The following is a 26,462-nucleotide window of genomic DNA, read 5'->3' as shown; positions in this document are numbered from 1 at the left end:
GTGTTTTCAGGTCACTGAATTCTCAGAGAGAGTAGAAAGACTCCATGTAGCAAGTTATCTACATGTTTCTGAAAATTCAAATCCTCATTTGAATATATTTAGAAAACTTAGTATTTAGTAGGTGTAAATTTGTACTGTCACCTACTACGGCGTTTACTGCACAGGCATGTGCTTACTGGAACTGAGTAAATTGTCAATATGATAACATTAATGGTTATAGAAATCATGAGGTTCCTAAACATCACTATTTAGTACTGCTCGCCCATGACCCACAGCGCAGCACTGCAGCTCCTTTCCTTTTGTTCAAGGCCCTTGCTCATGTCGGGTCTCCTCAGAACCTCCATGGAACAAGTAGGAACGCAAACTCCACTCTGGTCCTGGTTTGCCCCATCAGAGACCAGCCCCTCTCAGCACATGTTGCACAGCTGTGTAGTTTTTCCTCCATTTCTTTTTTTTATCAAACCCGTTTTCAGCCCAATTGTCAGACCTTTATCAGACCAGCGCTCAGGGCCCTCTCTCTTCTTGACAAGCCCCCAGCCATCACCCATTTGAGGGACTGTTAGCGTTACACAATGGACCGTTACATGAACTTTTGTGTGTTTTGGTGACTGTCAAGGTTGTTGAACTAATATCATCGGAGCTTCTCTGAAGTCATACAGCCAGACAGGCTTCTCTGCACATTCCCAGTCTTTCAGTGTCTTTCTCGGGACCTCAGCAGGCTAGACCTGGCTCCACATTAAATGAGAGATGTGGGAATTTTCAGTGGCCACCTTCAGGAGGACCTGGGTAACTGCTAAGCATTGGAATTGTTGGGGATTTTGAGGACTAATTTTGCTGGTTTCAGAGATTGCCGTGAAAATTTTTTGCCGTGAGAAAGAATAAAATTTTGACACTTGATGCTACAAGCCTTGTTCTCTGAAGCAATAGTGTCTCAAGTCCCCAAATAATACTTTTTCCTCTTCCATATGGATATGTACACCAGATTGCAAGATTTCACCTTCTGTCAGCCACACACAGAGGCGCAGGCTGCAAGTTATCTCCTAACATCAGTCCTTCAGGTCACAACTAGAAAGATGCAGAGGGAGACCATAGTCTCTCATAGGGAAGCAGTATCCTACCCCATGAAAATGTCCACATGAGCTATGCCCTTATGGAATAATTTATGATTACTTCGACAATACCATAATCTAGATACAGGCCCAAAAACTTGCTGGGGAGGGCTGACAGCCCAGATTTGGGTTCCATGCCTGGTCTGAATTTTGTACCCTGCTCTCACCTTTTTTTTTTTGCTAAGATTAATTAGTGAATGATTTGAGAAAGCCTTTTTTTTTTTTTTTTTTTTTTCCCCCTACTGATGACAGTGAGTCTAAGTGGCTCATATTCAGTAAATATTGATTGAAATGTATTCGATTCTTCTGTTTCCTGATCTCTTTAATGCCTCACTTTTGGAATACAAAATTTTCTTTGCACAGCCACTGGTGTGATACACTGTGCTATTTTGCCAAACACCTTTGGATTTTATAGTTAATATTCTCACAGTTTGTAGCCTACACTGTTTCTGAGGTTGGCCTAAAATCATACCAACTAACTCCAGGCTATGATTTGCTTTATGTTGCTGCATTTGGCTTCCAGAGCCCAGCCCAAGTTCTTTTCAAGTCAGTAGGATTCTTTCCATTGGCTTTTGTAGTACTTGGATTAGATCTAGGGCGTAATTCCTCCTCCTGCTTCCCCTATTCTTCCTGAAGGATTCTTTTAAAAAGTTATAATATCAAGAATAACAATATAGGGTCAGATTTTCAGTTCCTATGAAACAACAGATTTTTTTGAAGTCAGTAAAGCTGTGTTCATTTACATGAGTTTAATATCTTTACATACAACCTAATATCTCTTCAATAAGCCCTAAATTCATGCGAAAACCAGAACCGTTTAGACTGTATTTCACTTTGATGCCAAAGCCCTCTGCAGTGACATCTTCACCCAACTTTTATTGACTGTTTTTCATGTTTTCTCTTGATACAGCCTTGATGCATATCAAAGCAATCTATAATTTCTCCCTCTGCCATGCTATTGTCTGGTTTCTCGTATGTTTGCTTCACCGTAGATTCAACTTAAACACAGATTCTAGAGAGAACAGCTTTGGTGACAGCCCTGTTCAGACACAACTGAAATAATGAAGATCTACAGCAATCGTAAACATATGTTGGATTTTATTTTACAGAAGGGGTTTTCTCAGTTTCAGTTGCCTGGATAGCCGTGTGAAAATACATGTATGTCATTCATTTATTTACATTGATAATGTAAATATATATTTTTAATTTAATTAAACTAATAAACTTCATTATTGTAGAATCCAACTCTCATGCAATGGAAAAGCTGAATTGGGTGGATCATTAAATCTCAAAAGTTTCATCTCCAGCTGAAGTATTTTTGGGAGGAAATGGCTTTTTCAGTTAGAAAGTAGAGCAAGTTTTTTTGTGGTGTTTTTTTTTTTTTTTTTTTTTTTCTTGGTGAGAAATCCTCTATACTTCTGTGAAACTGGAGCGATTCTGAAGCTAGAGAATTATTCTGGATTTGTGCTGGTGTTACTAACATCAAAACATGGCTGTAGGAGTAAAATGGTGCTTTTGTGGCACAGCAGAGCATGAACAATGACTATATTTAGGATGTAGGAAAACCCAGTCTCTATAGAAAGCAAGCATTCAGTGAATTTTATAATAGTAAGTTAATACAAAGAGAAAGAAAAAAGAGGGGAAAGACAGAAGATGTACATTTAACCTGAGCATCAGGAAATAACATACCAGCAGTAGGTTTTATTTGTCTGCACAGTAGTCCCTAAGGGAAATTGAACCAAATATACTTTTTGTGAACTTTCCATTCCAAACTCTTAATCAAAAGTCCAGATACTAACTGCTCTTGGAACGTGAACCCCCCTGTGACAATATGTGGAAGCTGAAATTCAGCAACAGTTAACTCCTTCTCGCAGCAGCATCACACACTGTAGCGGACCAAAGTTGGACTGTTTTAATATGAAAAGATTCGGGGGCATTTCTCAAAGGCTTTTTCAGACGTTCAAAGAGGAGAAAGTTGCTAAATAAAATTCTGTAGACTGTTGATTCGACGCTGTGTCACCATTTGAACTGCACTTTTCAAACTTGATTTAAAAACCATTTGCTGCTTTCATGACATATTGTCCAGACTAAAGACATGATTGAAATCTCATACTGCTGAAGGCTGATCATACCACTGTCAGTTCAAAATGAAGTCTTGAAACTAATATGCAAAGCCTGAGACGAAAAAGTGTCATTGGCGAAGACGTGAGTCTGATTCTGCTTTCATATCCACGTAAATCTAGAGAAAAACCTCACCTGTGTATAGCTATGGCAGAGGGTAATATTCCTACAACCCAGAGAACAGCACAGACTCGGCAGCTGAGAGATGTTAATTAAACTAAGAGTACTTGAGCGTGCTCTCATTGGGATGGATCAGAAGTTAACTTTATTTTTCAGTAGCTGTAAAGATGAACTGACTTTCCACTGTTTCACATAAAAAAATCAAAATGCAGAAACAAGACTTTTCTTGCAATTGAATGTTTTAAATGAAAACTTTTGAACAAGATTTCATCTGCAGCTGCTCATTCAAATGAAGAGTTTGATTCCATAGAAACTTACCCGGATTTTCAAACTTTAGGAAGTCATACACCTTGCCGTGCTTTCATCCCTCCAGGCAAATCTGTTTCCTCATGTAACCCAAGTCAAACAACATATTTTTAGGCCGAGGTGGGATGTTTGTTGGTTTGGGGTTTTTTTTGAGAGTTATATTTTTGCCTTTATTATATGTGATTTTATTTGTTTAAGAGTTTTTCTTGTTTAGTTTTCTATGCCATGTGTGCTGATCTGAATTGTGCTATGTTACAAAAGGCTTTTGTGCCACATAAGTCTCACCTGCAAATACTGTCAGCCCCTGAGGGAGTTTTGGACACGTAGAACTCAAATACACATCACAGCCATAAATCTAAATGTCATTACCCAGACTATGTTAAACATCTTCTAGCATGCCTTTTACAGGGCCAGTTTTTCATTTCTACGGCGAAATGATGTTTAGCATTTCATGAGAAGTACTAATCAAAGCCTTTTTCAGTGTGTGATTTATGATGTAGCTTCTATAGAATATGCTGCACTATGATACCTCACTGGTACTTATTTGGCTGTTCTGCATGGAGAACCAGAGGAGAGAAATGCCAGTGAACTTGCCAGCTGAACTCACAGGCGCGGACACGCGAGAAGTTACGTTGGCACTCGGTGAAAAATCTGATTTATGTTTAGGCAGAAAATGAGTGTGGATCTTGAGGTACCTAATTTGGCAGTTGGATACTCCTCTCAACCTGAAATTGCTTTGCAGGTCGAGCCCCGGTGTTTGTGGAATAAAACAGGCGTAAGCAGTACTGAGCTGTCCCTCTAGTAAGAGCCTGGGGACTTCTCTTGTTTTTTCTTTCACAGCTCAGGATAAATTGAGGTGTCTCCAAACAATTAGAGATATATTATTTCTGATGTCCCTCATTAGACTAATTTAATTACAGTATTAGGCTATTTTTGTTAGAATATATGTCAGCAGTACTAAGTTGTTAAAGTAAATGGTACTTTATTAAATAATTATTTGGATATTTTAGGAGATAGAGGTGATTGTTTTGGTTGTTTGTCCTTCACTACTCCCTTTCTTTAGTTCCCTATCCTCTAAAGAAAAAACAGTTTCAAGACATAGAAGATGGTGTCTTTACTAACACATTTTCAAAAAATTAATCTGAAAAACATTCATGTTCCGTAACAGATTTATAGTAAATGCATGAAGAACAGGATCGCTCAGTACTACAGGACTAAAAAAACATGTAGCACCGTTTACATAAAATATGAGCATCTTTAGTTTTAAATACTATCTATTCTTTTTATAGCTTTTTTATAATTTACTTATTAAATTCAAATAAAAACTATTCTACTATTTAATGTCCTTTTATTATCAAGCAGACTACTAACTTATGTCTGTGACTTTTAATTAAAGTAAGCACAGCTTTTTCCAGTAGAAAAATGTGATTTCCCAGTGAATGGTTCACTTTCAAGAGTGTTTGTGGGTTTTTTCTGCACGTGTAATTTCAGATGCTGCACAACAAACATGTGATGGTTCGTGTTGGAGGAGGATGGGAGACTTTTGCAGGTTACTTACTGAAGCACGACCCGTGCCGAATGTTGCAGATCTCCCGAGTGGATGGGAAAACTTCTCCAATCCAGAGCAAGTCTCCAACCCTCAGGGACATGAATCCAGACAATTATCTGGTTGTTTCTGCCCATTACAAAACCAAGAAGGAGATTAAGTGAAATAAGCTTCTCATGTGATCGGGACTCTACGTACGTAGGTCCAAATTATTTTCTCAAATGTAGTAAATTTAGTTTCTGCTTTAAAAGGACTTTGGAAAATTTAAGACAGACTGGAAATGGCAACCCATTTTGACGATCTTTGAATTGTAGAACTATTTATTTCTAGTACTGTATCTTTTATAGCAAATTACCCTTGATAGGCTAATTACTACAATCAGATAAGAAATAGACATATATTTTTAGCCAAATTATTACTCTCTAATATGTGAATGTATCTTAGAGTTACATAAAGGAGTGGATCCTGTTAATGGAAGAAAATACACAATACAATATATTTGTATGAAAAACTTATTACATTGAATCCTTGACTGTTAGGCTAGTTGAAAAATATATATGCAGGTGGAAAATTAATATTTGTGGAAATTATTTGGTAATGCCTCTTGAAATGAAATAAAAATGGACTATTTTTATGGGTTGCAAGATTTTCTTAACCAGTAGAATATAAAGACTTGTTGCATGCCAAACAACTTCCCCAAGTGATGACTTTAAAAAAAAAAGTTCAAGAAACCCCACCACCACCACCTTCAACTCTTTAAAGCTAAAGACAATGCTCAGTGCTAGATCTGTACGTAGATCCTTCCTGTTTTTTACCAAGTTGCCCAATATAGAAGCATGAGGAAGTTGAGAGGTTGCCCCTTCCTCTGTCAGACAATGGAGCTGTACTAGCGGGATGATGGACTGCAGCCCACCAAGGGAAGCAGTAAAGGATGCCCAGCCCTTTGACCCAAGGAGGAGGTTCAGAAGATGCTAGTCCCTCTTGAGTCACAAAACACTACACTGTTCTTGAATCCGAGCTTTTCCTTCCCCTTATTTTTAATTTTGTTGGTCATACCAAATGTGAAATATTCATTACTCTGTCAGTAGAGTGATTCACATTCTTGTAAATCATTCACACACCTCTAAAATAGCTAAAGGCATATGGGGGCTTAGTTCATTATTTTGGCTACTTTTCTATGTTTATATTTGGTAATTTATGTGCCTTGTAACGTTCTAGAAAAATCATTTTATAGGATTATTTCACTGACTGTATAAATTGGAGCAGAACTCAGTTGTTTCATTACAAATGAAATAAAATTTTTTAAAATACTCATGCATTTTGAAAGTCGTCTTTATCATTTGTAATCTGTGTCCCCGCAGTTTGCTGCTACTGACTGGATACCTACAATACACAATACTGCTTGCTAAACTAATAATGAGCTACACAGTGAACGAGGCAAGCATTCGCTCACTACAGACAGCAAAGAAATACCTGGATTTTATTGAAAAATAATTTTCCTTTGCAGGGAAAGGAAAAAAAAATCAAAAGCATTCTTGAAATATTTTTTGAAGTACCAAGCAGTACTTTTCTGTAATTTTTGATGTTTAATTTTAAAACATAGCCTTTAAAATTAACAACAAAATATCTACTGGCTAGACAGGATCAAGACCACCTTCTTTCATGTTCCATGCCTGATTAAAATCAGCGTGTTGTATCTCACTTCTGTGGAACTGTTCTACCTCGCAGTCTAAAAATATCTGCTAAATACAAACAGTTCGCGCCTGCTTGGTGCATCATTCTAAGTAGCAGTACATAATTACAAACATGTTATTAGAAAGAAAAATTGCAACCTTTTATTCTTACTTTGAGACATTCTCTAGGAAGATGAAACATATACTCAAGCAGTAAATCCTTTGAAAAGCCATAGGAAGGCCCAGTGCACATAGAAGCAACGTATTTAGCCCTCATGGGAACAGAGAACAGACCATAAGTAATGTTATTTTGAAAAAATGCAGCACAGCTGAAAAAAATCATGATCTTAATATATGCACTGAGAGATCTGTTTTCAAATGAACAGAGATGGAAAAAAAAATCACTAGTGAAAGTGTCAGATGTTTATTTTGAAATAACGGTTACTCTTTTAAACATAAACGTATTTCCACCATCCAGGATTAAGTTTGCATTACCATTAAGTTTTTTCTTTAAAGTATTTGAAGGTGTTTACATGTAATAAATCAGGAACAGATAATGATAAAAAAGTATTCTTAGGTTTATTTTAATATTAAACTTCAACAAATAATCCTGGTAAATCCAAACCAAGACTTTAAATTAAACGTGAACTACTTTATGTGCTTGGACTGTAGCTATCAAAATAGTCTTTTTTGATTCAGGGTTCTCAAGCACCTTAAAAAAAATACCAAAAAAATAAACACATTAAAATGCTTCCTGACTTAAAACTTCAATTTAGGCAGTTCCAGAATGTGAGATCTATAAAGGACTTGACTTAAAGTATTGCCATGACCACCTAATCTGTGTAAAAAGCTTGCAGGTGGCACTTACTGCATTTAAAGCAGTTGTGGTGTGAGGTGGGTGTGGGCAGCAGGGGAGGATATTAAAGTAGAAGCACTTGCTGGAGTAAACAAAAATAAAATGCAGTAAGCTAGCTAAATCTGGAGGAAGGGGTTGGGTGCGCCTTACTCAGAAGGTAAGTCTTGCTAATTTAGTAAGTGGTATTTTTTTAGTGTACTAAATCCAATGTAGGAGTTGGGGAGTTTGTTAGGAGCCTAAAGCTCGACTTACAGAGCTAAAGCTGAGCAGCAAAACCTTGCTCAGAGACATGGGGCCCTTGTTGCAGCGATGGGGGGCAGAACAGACTTCACATAGAATGTATCTGGTGGGAAAGTAAAACCCACTGTTTGACTAGCTAGCTGTAGTGGCTCATGCTTGAAGTTTCTGTGCTAAAATCTATGGTATTAAGGTATCTGATGTAGATTTCTAGGAGGCTGAACTGAATTATGGAGCACCAACAGGAAAGACCTGCAGCTCTTCTTTTGTTCCCCTAAGTGAGGCAGGGTCTGCTCAGTCTGTGAAATAGTTTCTTGTTAAAAGGGCAGGCGATGGGATGCTGAAATGTTAAATTGGCCATGGGAGGTGATTGTAAGGAAGAGCGTTATGTAGTGATTTTCATTTATTCTGCTGCTGAATGGGAGCGTTGAGGAGGCTGAAAATCCTGGAAAGTTGAAGCTGTTATGAGCTGCAATGAAACCTCTTCTCAAAATCCTTCTTGGATCATAAGACAAAGCCCATGGGAGCTCCTGCTGGCTGCAAATAAGTAACTGTGCTAAAACTTCAGCTGGCTAAATTATGTAAGATTACTTTTAAAAACTATTAGTATTGTATAATGTCAAATAAGCATCACCATGCTGGAAGCAATTCAGAATTAGTTTGGAAATGTAACACCTGTTACTTCTCACTGCAGGAGGTACCTTCTGTCACCTTGCTCTTCATATATTGCCTGGAGTTTTTCTTCCAAGGAGGATTATTTAAATAAATGATTGAGGATGGGGTGGGGGTTTTTTTCTCTTTATTATACTGATAATTGCTCCTTTCTTTTCATTACCACCTTTTTTCCAATAGTGATTTAGAGATGATACGTCAAAGCTATGCAAACTAGTTCAAGGGCTGTTGGTGGGGACGAGTGAAATCGGGAGGTGTCAATATATGTGTGTGGGAAGGTATAGCAGGTTTCTTATAACTTAAGACCCAACACTGAATTCATTATATGTGTTCGTTTTAGATCAGGGAGATGAGCTGTTTGCCACACCGCGGTGTTACAGAAGCATCTGCTGGAGATGCTTACAAGGGTTTGGTTCTCGTTGGGTTTCTGTTTTGTGCTGCCTCGCTGGCTGTGAACGCGCAGTACCTGACGGGGAAGGAGGGAGAACTATTTCTCTTTGCGCTGTGTCTCCTACTGTCTTAGCCTGTGCTATGTTAAGAATCTGAAGTAAGGTGAAGCAGACACGTGGGATCATGTGAATGTTTATGGGGCTGGAGAGGATTTTCCATCCCGGTCCAACTGCTGGCACTGCTTGTGCCTGATGAGCTGTGTCCCAACGATTTGGCCTGTCACCGTGCCAAATCCTCATGCTGAAGTCATCTGTTTTCCTAAGGGCCCGCAGCGGTGCTCCCTACGCTTGTGGGGAGGCAGCTTCTGTGTCCTCCCAAACCTCGGGGAGTTCTGCCCCAAACGCTCTCTCCCTTGGCATAATCTGTGTATTTTAACAATATGCAGTAGCAGATGTTTTCGTTTTCTGTTACTGCCACAGAGATTATGCTATCGCAGTCACCGAGAGGCAGCCCTTTCAGTTCAGTTTACGAGCACTGGTCTTTGACTGCCAGGAGTTTTTTCTAGCCATCTGCCAGAAAGTGCTTTTAGAAGGTGGAGAAAAAAGGTACAGTTGTGCTGCTGTAAAGCAAACAAAATGGCAACTGCCTAGATAATCTACATGAGCGGATGTATTTTAACAGCCTCTGAGGGGAAGTAAACATCTAGGTTTGGGGGAAATGAGGACAAAATTCCCGTTGTGTTTATTATTTACCTAGTGCAGCACTGAGTGGTAAAGAGAGGGGAGGTGTGTAGTTCTACAAGGATACAGCAGCTCTGATGTACGTAGCTCTCAGCTTCACCATTTACCTGTCCACTCATATATTGGTTGTCCACTACCAGACTGTTGTGTTTGCTTCTTTTGTTCTCAACTGCCATTAATGCTACTAAAAAACTTAAACCAAAAGAGATGGTTTCATTTAGCCAAATAACTTCCCAGATTCAGTTCAGACTGGCCATCTGAACAGTTAGATGGGTATGGTATAGAAACTTTTTAAAAAATAACTTTATCAGTCAGGAATTTGTAATCAGGAACTAGACACTCCCAAATCTGCTGATGTGTTTCTTAGCTGGAGGAGTAAATTTGGCATTCGTAACAGGGACTCTTAAAAAGCACAGACATATCTGGCTTTTACCTGAGGGACGGAGAGAGAAGAGCAGTGTTTTCTTCTACGGTAATTCTGAATTGCAAGAATCCCCTCTGAAATACAAGGTCTGCTTCGTGGGAGGCCGTTCAGACCTCTACTCCCACCTTCCAGGACGGCTGCCAGGCAGACAGCCGCAAGCAGCCAACTGCCTCAGCAGGACTAAGAGTGGCTGAGGAGCAGCGTGGGTGTTCAGACGGGGTGGTAAGCTCTTACCCAAACACACAGCACCTCGAGCAGCCCAGGCCGGGCTTGCCTGGGGCCGCAGAGCAGTGACTGCTTCACGCACCAAACTCCAGTTCCGACAGCACCGAAAGATCAATGGGTCACCAGGAACCGTCATTTCTTTCACTAGGTTATTTCAACGGTTTAAAATTAAAGTCTTCAAGATTTTAATCAGACACGGACCCCTGTTTGGTCAGTGTACTGCCTCTTTCACACAGCAGGGGCCTGGGTGAAGATGCTGCTGGTAATTTCCTCCCCTTACAGATTTGGGGCAGTGGTATGATAAGAGGATGAAGAAAAGAATCTATTAAGCTTGAAATATCCCAAGAGACTAAGTGTTAAGTGGTGCTTAAGTGTCTTTGCAGGACACCCACTGTGACAGCTGTTAGATTGAAATTCACATTTCAAATTAATGTTTGGTGTATTTTATTATACAATTCAATGCCTTTTCATCAGACTTTAAAAAAAATCACTATGACCAGTTAATACAGTGAGGAGAGCAATTGCCAGCAATTAAAGGAAACTGAAGATACTCATCTGCCAAGGACACAGCTTTTTAGCCCAAATACTATATTAATATTGAAAAGTCTCCCTTCTCAACTCAATTCTAAAGGCCAAGCCAGGAAACACATTGTGTCAGGACTGTGCTTCTAAGACAGCATGAGACACTACTGGGAAAGGAAAGAGAAATATTTAGTTCAAGGGAAGGAAAAAAAAAAAAAGCCTCTATAGCCTAAACTAGGTCAGAAATAGGGCCAGAAAGATACTGAGGCCAAGCATCCAAGCATAATGCTCTCCAGGGAAAAGAAGAGCTAGACTCTTAGTGATGATCATGCTGCAACAAACTTCCCTCCCCTAACAAAGCAGCGGGTCGAGGCCGTTGTTGCTCGTCTAGTTCTAACACGGTGGTTTAGCTCTAATAACCAAAGGCAGCTTCACATTTGGGAGAGGAATTACAGACGCTGTTGAATAGAGAATAAAAGCGACAGAGCTTTGGGCATTTAGCAAATGTTACTGCGCTGTAACAAGCACACCTAGATAGCACAGAAATTTTAGGAAATGAGCCATCCAAGAGATGCACGGAGTCTTTTGCTTTTTTTTTCTTTTCTAAATCCTGAGAAGTGCAGCATTGCCCTCTCGTGGTAATAAAGGAGAACAATTAATAACAGTATCTTTAATATGTTTAACTTCCAGTATTCTTTATAAATACTTACAGACTCAAAAGAAATCCACATCAGAAAACGAGGAGAACAATTATTAGACTAGTAATAAAAGAGCTTTCCTGCTATAAGGATACAGGGTTTATAAAGGTTTCTAATTATTTTTAACTAGCATCACAAAATGCTTCCAATTTTAACAACCCACTTTCTTTTTTGAAAAAAGGCACTAAATCCCTAAGCAGTTCAAAAGTCTGGAAACTGAAACTGAAGAGAAATGCTGTCACCCACATATTCAAATATATCTATTTATGAACAACTTTCTAAGTGAGGACTTAGAGAAAAGTTTAACTGTAGAGCTTGAAAAAAGCGTCAAAAACAACACATGGGCACCTGAGCTGTGCCTAAGCCAGTCATACACAGACAGACAGACATCAACTGACCAGACAGCACACACATACAGACTGACTACAGGTATGGAGACCACTTCCATGGGAGAAAACCCATCTCTCTCCCTTGACAGGGAAGCAATAAAACATGCACATAAAACAAACAATTTGGCCAAAACTTTAGTGTTCAGTTAGTTCCTAAGTTTCTTAGTGTATGTTTCCACATCGGTTCTCCCACAGTGGCAAAGTACTGCTGAGTCTTCAGATGCAAACAGCAAAAGCCACATGATGAGTAAGTGCCACTCAGCTGCAGCAACCAGCAAGTTATTGGCAGTAAACATCCATCTTCTCTTCAGAACTCGTACTTCTTTATCCGACCTGCCACTAAAAACAAAAACAACAATATATGCCACAGGTCTGTATGAAGAAAAGGGAAAGAAAGAAAAAAAAGAACCGAAAACCCCAAAACAAACTCAACCACAAGCTTGTCTGGTTCTAACACTGTTTATATCCAGTGAGGGAGGGGACACGCAGCTCACCAGTGGCAGTTTATACAAACTCCTGCCCCTGAGTTGTATACATCAATAAGGGTAAGAGATGAAGGCTTACAAAGCTGCTGTTTCAATAACCAGATGCATCTATTGCCTTTGAGAGTTTCTAATTCTTAATTAAATCTCTGCCTGGCCTTCTGAGACAAAAATTTCATGAGAAAAATAGTAGTAGTAACAGAAAGTTCACCAGAATCTGTGCTAACGGTGTATATCCCTCTTGTAAAGAGAGAGGGATACATGAAACCCAGAGTCATTACCCTACTTAGTTTGTACATTTTCTCTCTTCCCTCAGAGCTTATAGAAAATCTAAAGCAGTACTGAGAAGGGACACTGAGTACGGGTCAACTCCGTGAGGAGTCCCAGTGCTGAGAGTACTGTACAACTGATGCACTGTAGGTGCAGAAACTGGGCAAGGAGGAGGGGGGGGAAGCTCTCTGCCATCTTTGCGTCCCTGAACTGAAGTCTCACTGAGAACACCGTGTGATAATAACCATGAGTCCGTTGCTATTCCATTTCCTTTCCTCTTGGTTATTCCTTGAGTTATTCTATCTTGTAGATGACAACAAACCAGGATTTTCTCATTGAATATATAGGCAGTTACATTGTGTTGTTTCTTTTTAAACTTACTCTCAGTCCTCCTTCTCCTCCAGAACCTGAAGCTGCAATTCTTTTTTCTATTTCTTCCTGTTTCTTTTTCTTTTGTTCTACGGAGTAAACATTCTTAATACCTCGAGAGGAAGCCTGGGAGAAAACACGTTTGGGTGAGACCAGTCAGATATTTGTCTGGATAGAAAGCAAACTGCAAGTCTTGGCAACACCGTTTTGTGAACTCTGGTTTGCGTGAAAAGACTTAAATGTTAAGTAATGCTACTATAACATAAATGCAGACCTTTCAGGATATCTCTTTGTACTGTGAGCCCTTTCTCCCATAGGTATGTGAGGTGGTCTTATTTCATATTGTTATTACATCCAAGTGAACATAATGAATGCAATTATGTGTACCTGCTTTGCATCCTAAGATGTAGAACCAGAACGTCCCCTCCTAAATGTCCCATAAATTTCTAGTCTGTGGTTTCTTCAGTGTTGGGGTCTAATCTTGCCCTCACAAACAGAATTAACTGGGAAGATATGTTTTGGGCAAAGAAAACTTCCAAAAACTTTAGCTGTTTCATCATCTGTTCACTTCTTCCATCTCGTTTTATCAGAAAGCTACCTAGAGATAGGATACAGATGATGGAAATCATAACGACTGCTTGTAAGACTCCAGAAGCAGCCAGAGTCACAAGCTCTCTATAACTACTACAGAAATCAAGAGGAACTTTACATGCAGGGGAGAAAACACCGTTGTGTTAGTAGTGCTAGCCCAGGCTGTTAAACCCAACTTCTGAGCTGTGATCTGTCAGAAAAACCTGTGTGATAGTCTACCCTTCAGACTTCACAGGACATGTGGATAGCAGCAGTACGGATGAGAAAACCTGGTGTCAAGTGCCTGCTTCACATCCTCATGGTGATGGTCTAATGAGGACCTAGACTAGACGGCGAGAGCACCAGAACTACAGACAGGTAACACTGTAAACCTGGACAGAAAATGTTTTAAAAACTCATTCTTAGCTAAGTTTAGGGTTATGATTCTACAGCCTAAGCTATACAAAAGCTATTAAAATCTACCAAGGGACAACAGCAATGCTCTCACCTGAAACCCAAAGCCCCGATGACAAGCCCAGTTCTCAATGGGCTCCTAAGGCAAATCTTGCCAACACATACTAACTCACTTAGACCCTGTGATGCCTAGCTTTTAGGCACTTGGCCTTCCAAGTGAGTTAGGCACCCTGACTGTCTCTACAGCACCCCAAAAGGAAAAACACTTCACACAACTTCAGGCTGAATATGAGCAGTTAGGAAGCATGTACAAGAAAACACTAAGCAGAGAAAGACATCTGATCTGCTCCCTTGTCCCTCGTGCAGGGAAAACTGAATTAGCCTGCTTGCAAGGCGTCGCTATCACCCAACATTCAGAGGCTAAAATGCTCTCAAAGACAGTGCTGAAAAATCCTGCTAGATGTTTTATCTCTGTCTTTTAAGAAAACAAAAAGTAACACAGTGATACTTCCATTTTTCTTTAGCAGCTTAACGGCTACCCCAGAACCTCAAAGCCATCTGTAACCCAAGTTGCTTCATTTCTACTTCCTCTCAGGAAAGCTTTTTAGCAATTTAAAGAGCTAGATGGGTATGTTCATCTTTCACACGTTTCTCGGAAGTACGTTTCCTGCAGTTATGCTTAAAAAACCTTTTGTGATTTAAGATTACACGTGGATTGCTTTTCGTCTGACACAAAAGTTTTTAGGAAGGCCTCTGAAGCATCACTCAGCTGTTGCACCGTTTACCGAACTCCCTTAAAACCAGGTCAACATGGTTGTCATCAATAATGGTCGATTTTTAATTCAATATGTACTGTCACTAACGCTCATGCAAATAACACATTCCTTTCTCTACCTAGTTCTGCTGTGGTCTCTAAGATGTGCTTTTTACTTATTGTAGATTTTGTATGGTGCATATTATAAGCCTATTTGAGAGGTAGGGAAGGAGGAAATAGGGTAGCTAGTTTCATATTCTGCTAGAACATTTGAATCCTACCTCTTCTAACTTTAAGGATACTGAAGTACTTAAAGCTCAGCAACCTTAAAAAGATACTGCTTTACTGGAATTTGAGCAGAGGAACTTGCTCAATTGTTGCCATGTTGATAAACTGAACTTGCAATTGCCCATAACCTGGTATTTGTGAGAGGAGTACAAGTGCAGTACCTCTTGAAATTGCCACCACAATAATGGTTTGACGACGCTGGCTTGAGATATTTCTCAATCTCTTGCTTTCAAGTCTTATAATGAGGTAAAAAATAATATTGAACTCAGTCTTCTGATTGTTAGGTTCTTTCTTCAACTACTGCAAAACTTCTCCTATCTGAACAAGCTCAGTCATCTTGTAATGGACTTTGAGCGTCTATGTAGCTGTGAAACTCTACTGTAAATATTTTTTTTTTTAAATGGCATAAAGTAAAACAAGAATACTATGAAAATATTTATTGACAATTGCCACACTCCAGGCATGATATCCAGTGTTCCCACAGAAGCCCTTGCCATTTTCCCCACAAACCAGTTACCTAAACGTATTTTGAATACATGGCATTTTATCAGACGTTACCTCCATCTGCCTCTTTTCAGCAGCTTCTGCTAGCTGTCTTCTTTTTATTTCCTAAATAAAATGTGAAAGACAGTGAAACTCTATTCCAATACAGTCAGTACACTCTTTGGGAAGTCTTAATTTCTGAATATGACTCAAATCTGTAATGAAAACTGCCACAAAATGCCACCCTTAAGTCAGCATCATCATTCCCTCCGCTGCCACTCCGCAAGAACAAAGTGTTTTTAGTGACTAATGCGCTAGAGCAGCTGCTGACATACCCCCAGTCCCACCCCACCAGCAGTCTGGGCTCAGCTCTATTCCGCCCTCACTCCAAAACACCCAGGCTGGACGGGGAAGGCTGGCAGCCTGCGATGGCCTCGACTCTGAAGAGAGAAAAGCTCCCTCGTCCGGGCCCCAGGGGCTTCTTCCCCCACACGACCCCGAGGCGAGGGGTACGGAAGCATGGGGAGGGGCTCCTACGCACGGAAGAGAAATGTTGTTCTATGAAGTTTAGTTAGAAGCGAGCATCGCTGGGCACTGGAGAGAAAAGCACGGCTCTTCCCACTTCTGGTTAAAAGGAGAGTGCTCTTGGCCTCGGTTCCGGCCCGAACCCCTTTCACCCGCAATCCCCGGTGTCCATCCCAGTGCCCCCAGTGAGGGCTGGGAGAGGCCGGAGGGAGCCCCCGGGGTGCCGGGGCCAGGCCCCGCGTTCCCAGGCCGGGGCGGGGGGCAGGCCCGGGGCCGCCGAGGCCGCAGGAGGCGCTTCCCCGCCCGGCCGCTGCCCGCGGCAGCCATGAGGCCTCTGGCCCAGCGCTGCGGCGGAGCCCGCCCGGCGGCGCAGGGAGGCCCCGGCCTCCATTTTGAGGAAGGCGGCCCGTTCCCCCGTTCCCCCCCTCCACCCCGCCCCGGCGGGCAGGGCCGGAGCGCCCCGCGTTCGTCCCCCGTCCCGGTGCTGCGGGGCGTCACCGTCCGCTTGAAAACAACCGGGCGGAGGGAGGGAAGGAGAGAAACCGCCCCCGGGCCGGGAGCCGCCGCCCCGCACTCACCGGGTCGGGCGTCTCCACCACGTCCTTGACGGCGCCCCCCATGCAGGGCAGGCACAGCCCCATGGCGGGGCACCCCCGGCAGGGCCGGCCGCGGCTGGCGGGGAGGCGGCGGCTGGCGAGGAGGCGGCGGCCCCGGCCCCGGCCCCGCCCGCGGCCCTCGCCCGGCGCCGCGCTCCGGCAGGGCCCGCCCCGTGCTGGGGTCGGCAGCGGCGGGCATGGCCGGCCGGAGCGGCGGGGCCGGCGGCCCGCGGTAGTCCCGCACCCCGCCCTTTCCCCAGAGAATTAAACTAAACCCGTGGTCTCAGGGCAGACGGACGGTAGTTTTATTTCCAGCTCGCCCCCGGTAACCTGGTACCGGGATTCAGCGCTTGCTGGGGCTCCGCTGGAGCGGCAGCGGGCGGCTCCCTTCCCTGCGCCGGTGCTGCCATCCGCTGGCGCGGAGCGGGGCTGGGGGGCGAGCCCGGAGCGGGGCTGGAAGCTCAAACACGGCGGTGACGGTTGCGGTGGTGCCGCAGAGGTTCTTTCCGAAGCCAGGGCTGCTCTGCCCCTGCCAAACCCGTCAGTGCTCGGGCACTGCCGAAGGTTAATTTTTAGGCCAGCGTAGCGATATTGTGCTTAGGTCAGGAAGGATGTTATCCGTGTTAAAGCTGAAGGCATCCCGCATCAGAACAACCAGTAGATTGGCCTTTGAGCAAGGACATCCTGGAGCAATTAGACCTTGAAGAGAATACGTTGCCAACTTGGCAAGCAAACCCAAAATCCATGTACCCTTGGCTGAACTACCCTCATTGTAATACCAAAAATCACACCTATAGGTCAAGACCCTTGCCCAGGCAAAGACCCTTCCCCTGAGCACATGTAGAAGTATTGTGTCAGCAGTATTATAATTGTATGTAAATTACCAACCAATCGTACAGAGGGTGGACTTGGAAAATTACTAATTCTGCAAGTTTTGTGTATAAATACAGCACGAAAAATGCCCTTGGTGTGCTTGATTTGTGGGAAACCGCCGAGCACCTGGGCTCGTGCCACCCTAAAATAAATAAGCAGTGTCTCTCCTGCGTGTGACTATTGACCTGCTGCACACCAGGGGAACAATCTGCCCCTGGGACAAGAGCGGGGCCTGTGCTTGCAGCCTTCCCATCTGCAGGTGCCAACAGCATCTGCGTGAGCAGCTTTTTGCTGCTCGTGTTGCGAGGACCTCTGCAGCCCCCCACAGCCGTGTCTCATCCAGCAGCTTTCAGCCTTTTGGACTTGCACATGTAGCCGAGGGCAACACGATTCACATTTCTTTGCTAATCGTTTATGTTCACCTTGAGATGTATGTTAGTCTTTTCCCCTCCTTTAGTATTTTTAAATGCTCATGTCATTTAGAAAGCTCCTGGTTTTAGATGGATTAATGCTTTTACTTTGCGTTCAGTCTTTTGCAGGCTTTGAAGTGGTTTGCTGTGGCTTACTGCCAGGAACTGCCATGCAGGAATTTCTGTCCTTGCTGGCCTTCACTGGAAAACTTGGTATCAATAAACAGAGGAAACAAAAAGTCTTTTTTCTGGCTCTTTTGCTATTTTTCTTCCTCTTTCTTAAAATGTTGCCACCTTCTCGTCTAGCTATTTATAGTAGACTTCAAGCATTACCATATTCAGCAACATTTCCTGAATTTGTGTGTTGGCATCTACTCCATCTCTAAGGCGTATGTGAAGAGTATAATATGTATTCTTCATCAGCAATGCAACATCCACCCAGCCTCTCTCCTGCCTCTCTGATTTTGAACAAGGTATACCTTTTTGCACCACATTCTTATCCTATGATTTATTCCACAGCCCCATGGTGTCATATTTTATTGTAAAGTAGTAATTTAAGTTCTTGGGTTTGTTCGCTGCAGCTATAATTAGCCATCAGAGAGGTTTATCACGTTGCTAAGTACTTCACATCAGTCACAACCTGGTCCTGGGCTTTCTGAGTTGGATAGCAGAAGTCTCGCTGTGCTTGTGGGAGACTGCTGAGGCTGGTGGAAGGGGAAGCAGAAGGGGGCTCACCTGCTCCCAGCCCCTTCTAGCGAGGCTGATTGTCTGCAGGAGTGCACAAAAGCTCTTCAGAGCAGCTGGGCTGTGTTGTCTTGGCCTAGGAGCTGCAGCAGAGGTGCTGTAACTTTCCTGCTTCATGGTGTAATGATCTAACTTTCTGCTTTATAATGGAAGTATTTGGGTTTTGTTTTATTTTTAATTTTAAAGTATTGGTTTATAGTTATGTGGATTAAGTGCTTAGTGTTTGTCAAGCTTCAGGTTAGAATTGAGGGCTTGTTGGCTGATTGCAGTGCCCGGTTTGATCCATCAGATGATAATCCCTGAGCAGCTGAAGCATACTGTGCTGCATCTAGAAGATTTAGAGGAAGACTGAAGCGCACTTGGACACAACTCTGCACTTTCTGGTGGTATGAACTGGCAAATCACGTAACTGAAAAGGTGAGCGGTTCAAACAAAACTTCAGTTTTTTCAAAGTGCTTGTAGAAGTCAGTCAAAGTTTTTTATGGAGAAGTAGCAGAAAATATGGTAACAACTTTTTTTCTATAACAAAGGATCTACACTGATGGTTTTCAAGGCTGATGTTTTACTGCTGAAGTTTTAGGGATAACCTTTCAGTAAAATCACTTAGACTGAGGACCTTTAAAACTGGTTCTTCTTGAAACTTCCCAGAATGAGTTTAAAGAAATCCTGAGGATGTGTAGTTTGAAATTAATTCAGCAGGATCTTTGTTCAGATACACTGATAACAAGTAATAGCTTGGAAATTAGATACAAATTCAGATTTGGGGGGTGATTTAGGCTCAGTATGAGTGGGGAGTTAACCTTTCTGCCTTCCAAGAGCTGGGTGAGGATTGATAGAGAGCTCTGGCCTGTAGCACTGTGGCAGCTGATTCCCTGGAGCGGTTGTGTGATATGTGATAGCACTAGTAAAGCAGACCTGGCCAGTGGTTTTTGGCTTAATTCATCTGTGTTGCATCAGGAAGCATATCCGAAAATATTCAGCAGCAGTTACCCATCTTTCTTTTTTTAAGAGAGCATCTTCTAATCCTTACCACTCCATCTCTGCTTTTCTTTCTCCTGGAGACTTACTCCCTGTGTTGGGTGTGAACAGTGCAGAGCATCCTTTGTTCTTTGGGGGTGAAGTTCATCTTCATAGACACAGCAGTGATCACTTGACAGAGCAAAGAATGTTCTGTTATGGGTTGCAATGCTCTTTGATTAATTGCATGCTGAATATTTTTTGATGCTGTGAGATCGGAAATATTAATGCCTGGTAGCTCAACAGGAACAGATGATGGGGGTCTGTTTGTTTGTTTTAGTCTTTGGGAGCATTTTTGTCCACCATAACAAATAATGTTTTAGTGGAATAACACATATAGTTATGTAATTATTTATTTAAAAAAAAAAAAAAAAGAAACCATACTTAACACTGGCTTTAATAGTAGTTGCACGTTGCTTTTAAATGGGGCTGCTAGGCTGACCGATTTGAATTTGTTTATTCATGTGATGAATTGTGTGTAGTGAGTTTTGAATATCTGATTCAACAAGAAATACGTATTGAAAATGTCCGTGACCTTTCTGCAGGTTTTTGGCAGCTCATTAGAAGATCTCGCAATCTGTGATCGGTTCATTTGTAATGGTTTAGTTATGGTGGCATTTGGGCAAGAATGGTATTGAACTGCATCTTAATCTGACTTTGATCAATGTTGATTAGTCTCTAACTCTCTTATCTTCTTGAAAGCCAGCAGATGGTACTATTGACACAAAAATTTCCTCTGTTTCCCAAATCTATAACCACACCTTCGATTTATTGTTTTGTTTTGATATTACAGGTAGTGTGGCTTCAAATAGGAATGAAGATGCTACTTTCTGCTAGATTTCTGGAAGTGCCAGAAAGCTTTTCAGAATAACTGACAAGGACTGCAGGGGGGGAAAAAGAGGCAGTTTTCACCCTGCACTATTGTGTGTTTAGGATAATGCAGGTAAATTGCTTCGAGAAGCCTGGCCCAGTGACTCACAGGTTGATGACTTTCAATTCCAGAGTGAAAATTAGTCTTTACATGTACTCAGTCTGCCCCATAAATGCCTTTTTCAATACCTCCAACTTCTGAAACTCTTCATATCGTTACGCCACTACAAAAGAGAGTATTGAGTATGAAGTCTAAAGGGGCACATAATTGTAGTGTGGACCTTTTGAATGTGGAAACTTCCTGATAATGAAGGATTCATGTTATTGCTATTACACGTAAACCTAGAGAGAGAATCCATTTCTGACTGATAGTGTAAAAAGTTATCATGCTCATTTAATTATTTAAAAAGTAAAACTCACTGATGGTTAAATTGTAGTTGGGATTTAACTTGAGAATGTTCAGTTACTTATTGTACCTCTCTTCCAGCTAATAAAAATATTAATTTGAATTTTAAACTTTAGGAATCTTTCTTCAAGAAAAGACGAGCGTCTGTAAGAGTGGCTGTGCCTCAGTTGTAACTGTTGTTTGGGAATCAGCAGTACTTGCTTTTGCCATAGGTGGCTTTTAGAGCAACAAAGACATGGAGCTCTTTCCAGGAAAGGCCTGGAAGAGCTTAGTGCCAGGCTGTCTGCTGGAAAGTCATTGCAGCATCTGTGGATGTTTATATATGTCTTTGTGGCCCTGATATGTAACTCTGTAGTCGTTAGTCATTGGCTTAAATATCAATAAGAAAGGACTGAAGCTAATCAACTCGAAGGCTGTCACTGATATCCGTGAGAGCTGGTGTGGTCCTGACAGGCAGTGTCCATCGGCTTTGGTTAGCCAGCCTCCAGCAGTTCTACTAAGTCAGTCCCACTTACACTATTTCTTCTCTGGCTGTGTTGTTCCTTGCTGCCATCCTCTCCAAGTAGTAAATTAAAGGGGGAAAATCAATTTCTGGTTGTAGAAAAGTTCTTGTCTCTGTGTAAATGCCACCTGCAATGCAGGGAAACGTGCTTATGGAGTCCTGACAGCTGCAGAACAACAGATTGGGCTGCAAGGGAACGTTTCCACCTCTGTCCTGTCCCCTTCAGGGCCGCTCAAGTGCTGTATAAAATATGTATAATCCAGCCAGTATGTAGTTGGCCGCAAGAAACAGGTGGACTCTGCTACACTTCAGGCACGCTGAATATATTGAAGTTGGCAATGGTGCTGGTTTTAGATCCTCTGCTGCTTTGTTCTGGCTCCTTTGTTCTCAGGGGGGTTCAAGAAGAGCCATGTGTGTAAAGCTTTCCATCCAAAGCACAGTTACTAGAGATGCAGGCTCTGAGTACTGGTGTAAGGGTTTAACGAACAGTGTGACTCTGGTTTCTATTCATAGCGTTTTATTTATATATGAGGAGGTTGATTCCCACCGCAGAGATCATGAAATCTTAAAACATAAGTTCATTCTCACCACAGCACCTTCTTAGTAGTTCCATCGGAGTTCATGGTAGGAAAAGATAAGGATCTCTGCTTACTGTTGCCAAATCAGGGTCTTAATTATTATGGTTGATTGTGGGCCTAGAGAAAAGACAGTTGAATAGGATGAGCGCAATTTAGTGACTTTAGTATTTTGTGTCTTTTTATAAGTCTGTATCTTAAGAGTTATATTTGATACAGTTCGTTTTGGACAATTTAAAAAAAAGATATTTTATATATGTGCATAGTAGAATATTAGCGGTGAAATAATAATGAACTTTAGTACTTCCCTCTACTTAGAAGTATATAATTCTGCACAATATGTAAAGAAGGACAAGGGATCTGTAAGAAGCAGTTAGATGAAAATATACAAGTAATGGTTCATGACAGATTAAAAGAACTAGTTCTCAACACCATAGAAAGTTTGAGAATTTGTTTAAAGAATGTAGCAAGGCTGGCTTTTAAAATTTACTTATTATTGTAACTCATTCTAACCAGAGGTGAGTGAATATGGTGTAGTGCTTAACTGTAGATTTTGAATGCACATATTCAGTGTTCACTTCATGAGTTTCTTCAAATTTCTTTTTAGACTGTAGTTTAGGGATTACTGTGAATGTCAGACTGCAATTCAAACTCTGTGATCTGAGAGTACAGCTTTTGTTGAGGTCCATGAAGGCTGAGGGATGTTTTTTAACTTAGGACTTAATTTACTTCAGAAGCTTTCAGCTAATCTTGGTAGTTTTTCTTCATTAGCAATGAATCCCCTTCCATTAGCTTCAGATCTTTCCTCATGGATTGTCACGATCTGCTCCACAGAAGCAAGACAGCGTTTCAGGTTTATGGATGTTGCTAGTTGGTGACCAAAAACTTGCATGCTGCATACAAGCCTTATGTCCATATGTTTTCCTTCTTTGCAAAAAAAGCATACATATGAAGCACTAACATTTCTGGGAAAATTGAGTGTACGACTCGGTAGTGTCATATACTTGAATACAATCTGTAAGAGCATGTGGAAGTCCTGCTCAACTGACTGTCCAGCATATGATAAACTCTGAACCCTGGTGAAGCTCCTTCTGATTTCTTTTCTAGCTGAAACAAAGAATGCTTTTAGGTACTGTGCTGAGCGTGGTCATATGATGCATTTATCAGTTCAGAATACCTCAGACAGTAATTATGGACTGCCAAAAGGACATCTGTTTACAGTCACCACTTCTAAGGATAAATTTGCATCATGAAATAGCTTGTGCTTGAGCACAAGGGCAATTAAAACCGAGAATGAAGATTTCACTGCTTTTTAAGGTCAGTCTGCACTCTGCTTGCCTTTGTACTGCTACACAGTTTGAAAAATCACCGTGCACTGAACTTCTTTACAAGAACGAGACATACAGCAATGCATATGCTTTCTCCCTCTAGCATGTCAGCAGAGATAGACTGGGAGTTATTTGGCATAAAGTAACTTCTAAAACAAATAAAATGCAGAACATTTTCCCACGATTGGATAAGGATGAGAGCGGATGATTCTTGGCCTGTTATTTTCTGCCTGGTTTCTGCAGGCACCTGATAGTCTCCAGCCCTGCCTGGGGCACCAGTTTCATATCTTGGGTACAGACTGGAATTAAGCTGCTGCACATCTGGTGTCTGTGTGTCTAATAACCATCACCAGTTTGACAGAGGGGTTCACAATCTGTTCCCTGCCATAGTGTCTGTCTTCCCAGAGACTGGTACAGCTTTAATGTACCCTATTAAAGGATTATATTCTTGCTGGAATTTTGTCCTGCTCAAAATTGGCTTGATGCAGCTGCTCTCATGCTTTCCTCTTTGGGTCTTTTACTGGTTGACCACTCGTTAATGTGGGTTATATTGTAGAGTTGCCTCTTCAGACTTGAGCAATGCTTAGGCCCTTGCAAAGAGCGTGGCATATAAAAGGTAGGGCTGTGAGAGCAGGGACATCCTACAGAATCTTCTACAAGGCTATGGTATTTTCATACATGAGTGTACTATTTGTGTGTGTTTGGGTTGCTTAAACCTGTTGTATCTGCTCCGTGGGGAACACTTGGATTCACTTAAACATTTTAAACCAGTATGGGGGTGTGGTTGGGGGGGTGGAACCCAAAAGGTGAAGGGCAGAGACATGCACTTATTTTTCTCTCGTCCTGAAATGTGACTTAAAAATTAAGCCTTTACCTTAAGAAAAAAGTAATATATGCTTCCTGTACCAAAACAAAGTATCAAAAATTGATGTTTGCAGTCAGCAAATCCTGGAGTGTCTGACAGCACACTTGGCTGAAATCTTTTTTTTTTTCTTTCCCTTTTTGTGTAGAGTATCAGACTAGATTTTAAGGATAAAACTTTTAGTGATATGTAAATTATTTTGTCACCAACACCCATGGGTGCATGTTCTGGCATATATTTGCAATGTTGATGTCTCATGGTCTCTTCAGTCATACGGCAACCTGTCTGTGTGATTCCATGAGCGTAGCAATGTTTCTTTGCCTTAATTATCTCCTTGAAATGATAGAAGAACATATCTAAACTTTACCTAGACATATGGACTACAACTAGCACTAAATTAATGAGTAATGATTTTAGAACTTCATTTACAGTTTAATGCCACATCATAGTCCAATAAATAGAAATTGGAAAAGTAAAGGTTAAGATCAATTATAAAACATTATAATGGAGTTCTAGGAAATTATAATAGTTAAACTTGTCAGAGCTATATGGAAAAACAAGAACATTCATCAAAATGTTATTATAAATGTATACAATTCTAGAATGTCACTTAACAATAAATGAACTATGACTTTTTTATTGTTCCATTTGAAATATATTATTTCCTACAAAATACATTATAAACCTTAGAAAATTATATAAACTTCTGCTTTCCGGTGTGACTGACTATATTTAATGAAGGCTCTAGGAATAATTGAACAGAAATCATCATGCAGACCATATAGTTTGCATTCCCATAACCATAGTGAAATTATGACATTTTCACTATTTCTTTAAACTCCCACAATTTTGCCTGTGCATTGTGTTGCCAACAAATCTTGTTGCAGTAAATTGTCTTTATTCACCAGTGTTTCCGAAACTGGTTGCCACAGTTTTCAGGACACATCAGTCTCTGAGACTGTTAATGTTTTAATCCCATTCTAGAGGAGAATGGCCACGGGAAGAGGATTTTATGTTCCTGGCCCTTTACTGTCCGCTGATAAACATTCATGGTGATTGAGCATGTTCTTACGAATTACCACCTGAAAAGCGAACAAGCAGTCCGTGAGCCTTTCCAGTGAAACTTTTTCAACTATAGCAGAAGCCCATGTGAACTATTTTTGTCAAGGGTGATCTTGCAAAACCCTCTGTCCTTGTGCTGACCCTGCAGAAAAATACTGTCTCAAATCTGCATTTTTAGATGTGCTTATTATAGACCCATGTGTTAGTGTCACTCTGTTAAAGTTTCCTGACACTTAGCATGACAAGATTTGGGTTTGAGCTTTTTCTAATGCTGCCACATTTGAGCTGCTTGGACTGAAATTCTTCACGTGGGTGTTTGCCTCAGGCTGCCTTTCTTTGAGGAGCTTCAGCAAAAAGTTTAGCTACTACAGGTAGTATTTGAGAAGTACCAAGTCGGATGCTTAATGCAACTACCCCGAGACTCTTGTGTGCCAAAGCCCTTTAGCAGAGGCCTTACCTTGGTGTCAGGGTCATGACTGGTGCTGCTTCAGGGATAAGATACTAGCCCTTGGCAACTCTCAGTATTGGTCAACATCGGGAACACATGGGAGTTTTGATGACTGGTTGTGGAGAAAAACCTGTGCAGGTGAAAGAAGTGGAAGAGTAAGTAGGAATCAACTGCTTCATGCTGGCTTTCACTTAAATATTCTTGACTTCATCTTGACTTTGGTGCCTGGGAAGCTGATGGAGCAGCTCATCCTGAGTACCGCTACACAACACATGCGGGACAACCAGATGCTCAGACCCCGTCAGCATGGGTTTTTGAAAGGCAGGTCCTGCTGACAAACCTGATCTCCTTCTATGACAGGGTGACCTGCTTATTGGATGAGGGAAAGGCTGTGGATGTAGTTTACCTTGATTTTTAGCAAGGCCTTTGACACCATTTCCCACAGTATTCTCCTGGTGGAACTGGCTGCTCACGGCTTGGATTATTGCACACTTTGCTGGGCAAAAAACTGTCTGTCTGGCCGGGCCCAGGAGTTGTGGTGAAGGGAGTTAAATCCAGCTGGTGGCCGGTCACGAGTGGTGTCCCC

The 26,462-nt window shown here is 41.6% G+C and overlaps 2 protein-coding genes across 6 annotated transcripts in view; one reads left to right on the top strand and one right to left on the bottom strand.

Moving 5' to 3' along the window:
* Nucleotides 1-6,469, top strand: part of GAS2 (growth arrest specific 2) — a 95,200-nt gene extending 88,731 nt beyond the window's left edge. For all 5 annotated transcript variants that reach the window (XM_074918188.1, XM_074918185.1, XM_074918187.1 and 2 more), the window contains one exon: nt 5,148-6,469. In XM_074918188.1, coding sequence (XP_074774289.1) covers nt 5,148-5,366 — 219 coding nt within the window. In that variant the 3' untranslated portion in view covers nt 5,367-6,469. The remainder of the gene's footprint in view (nt 1-5,147) is intronic.
* A 5,122-nt stretch (nt 6,470-11,591) lies between these two features.
* On the bottom strand, nt 11,592-16,917 carry SVIP (small VCP interacting protein). The gene is made up of 4 exons (XM_074918527.1): nt 16,762-16,917; nt 15,734-15,784; nt 13,162-13,275; nt 11,592-12,367 (listed from the first exon to the last, which is right to left on the bottom strand). The coding sequence occupies exons 1-4, from the start codon at nt 16,822-16,824 to the stop codon at nt 12,353-12,355; spliced, it is 243 nt and encodes an 80-aa protein (XP_074774628.1). The 5' UTR covers nt 16,825-16,917; the 3' UTR covers nt 11,592-12,352.
* Nucleotides 16,918-26,462: the final 9,545 nt, after the last annotated feature.

Source organism: Athene noctua, chromosome 14 (genome assembly GCF_965140245.1).
Source record: "Athene noctua chromosome 14, bAthNoc1.hap1.1, whole genome shotgun sequence".
Lineage (NCBI taxonomy): Eukaryota > Metazoa > Chordata > Aves > Strigiformes > Strigidae > Athene > Athene noctua.
This window is presented reverse-complemented; position numbering and strand designations above follow the sequence as displayed.

Excerpts from the sequence above, each read along its gene's own strand:
- SVIP (XM_074918527.1), bottom strand. The coding sequence starts at position 16,824 with ATGGGGCTGTGCCTGCCCTGCATGGGGGGCGCCGTCAAGGACGTGGTG. Across the intron at positions 15,785-16,761 it reads TGGTGGAGACGCCCGACCCG|GAAATAAAAAGAAGACAGCT; the intron begins GTGAGTGCGGGG and ends CATTTTATTTAG. Across the intron at positions 13,276-15,733 it reads CTGAAAAGAGGCAGATGGAG|GCTTCCTCTCGAGGTATTAA; the intron begins GTAACGTCTGAT and ends GTTTTCTCCCAG.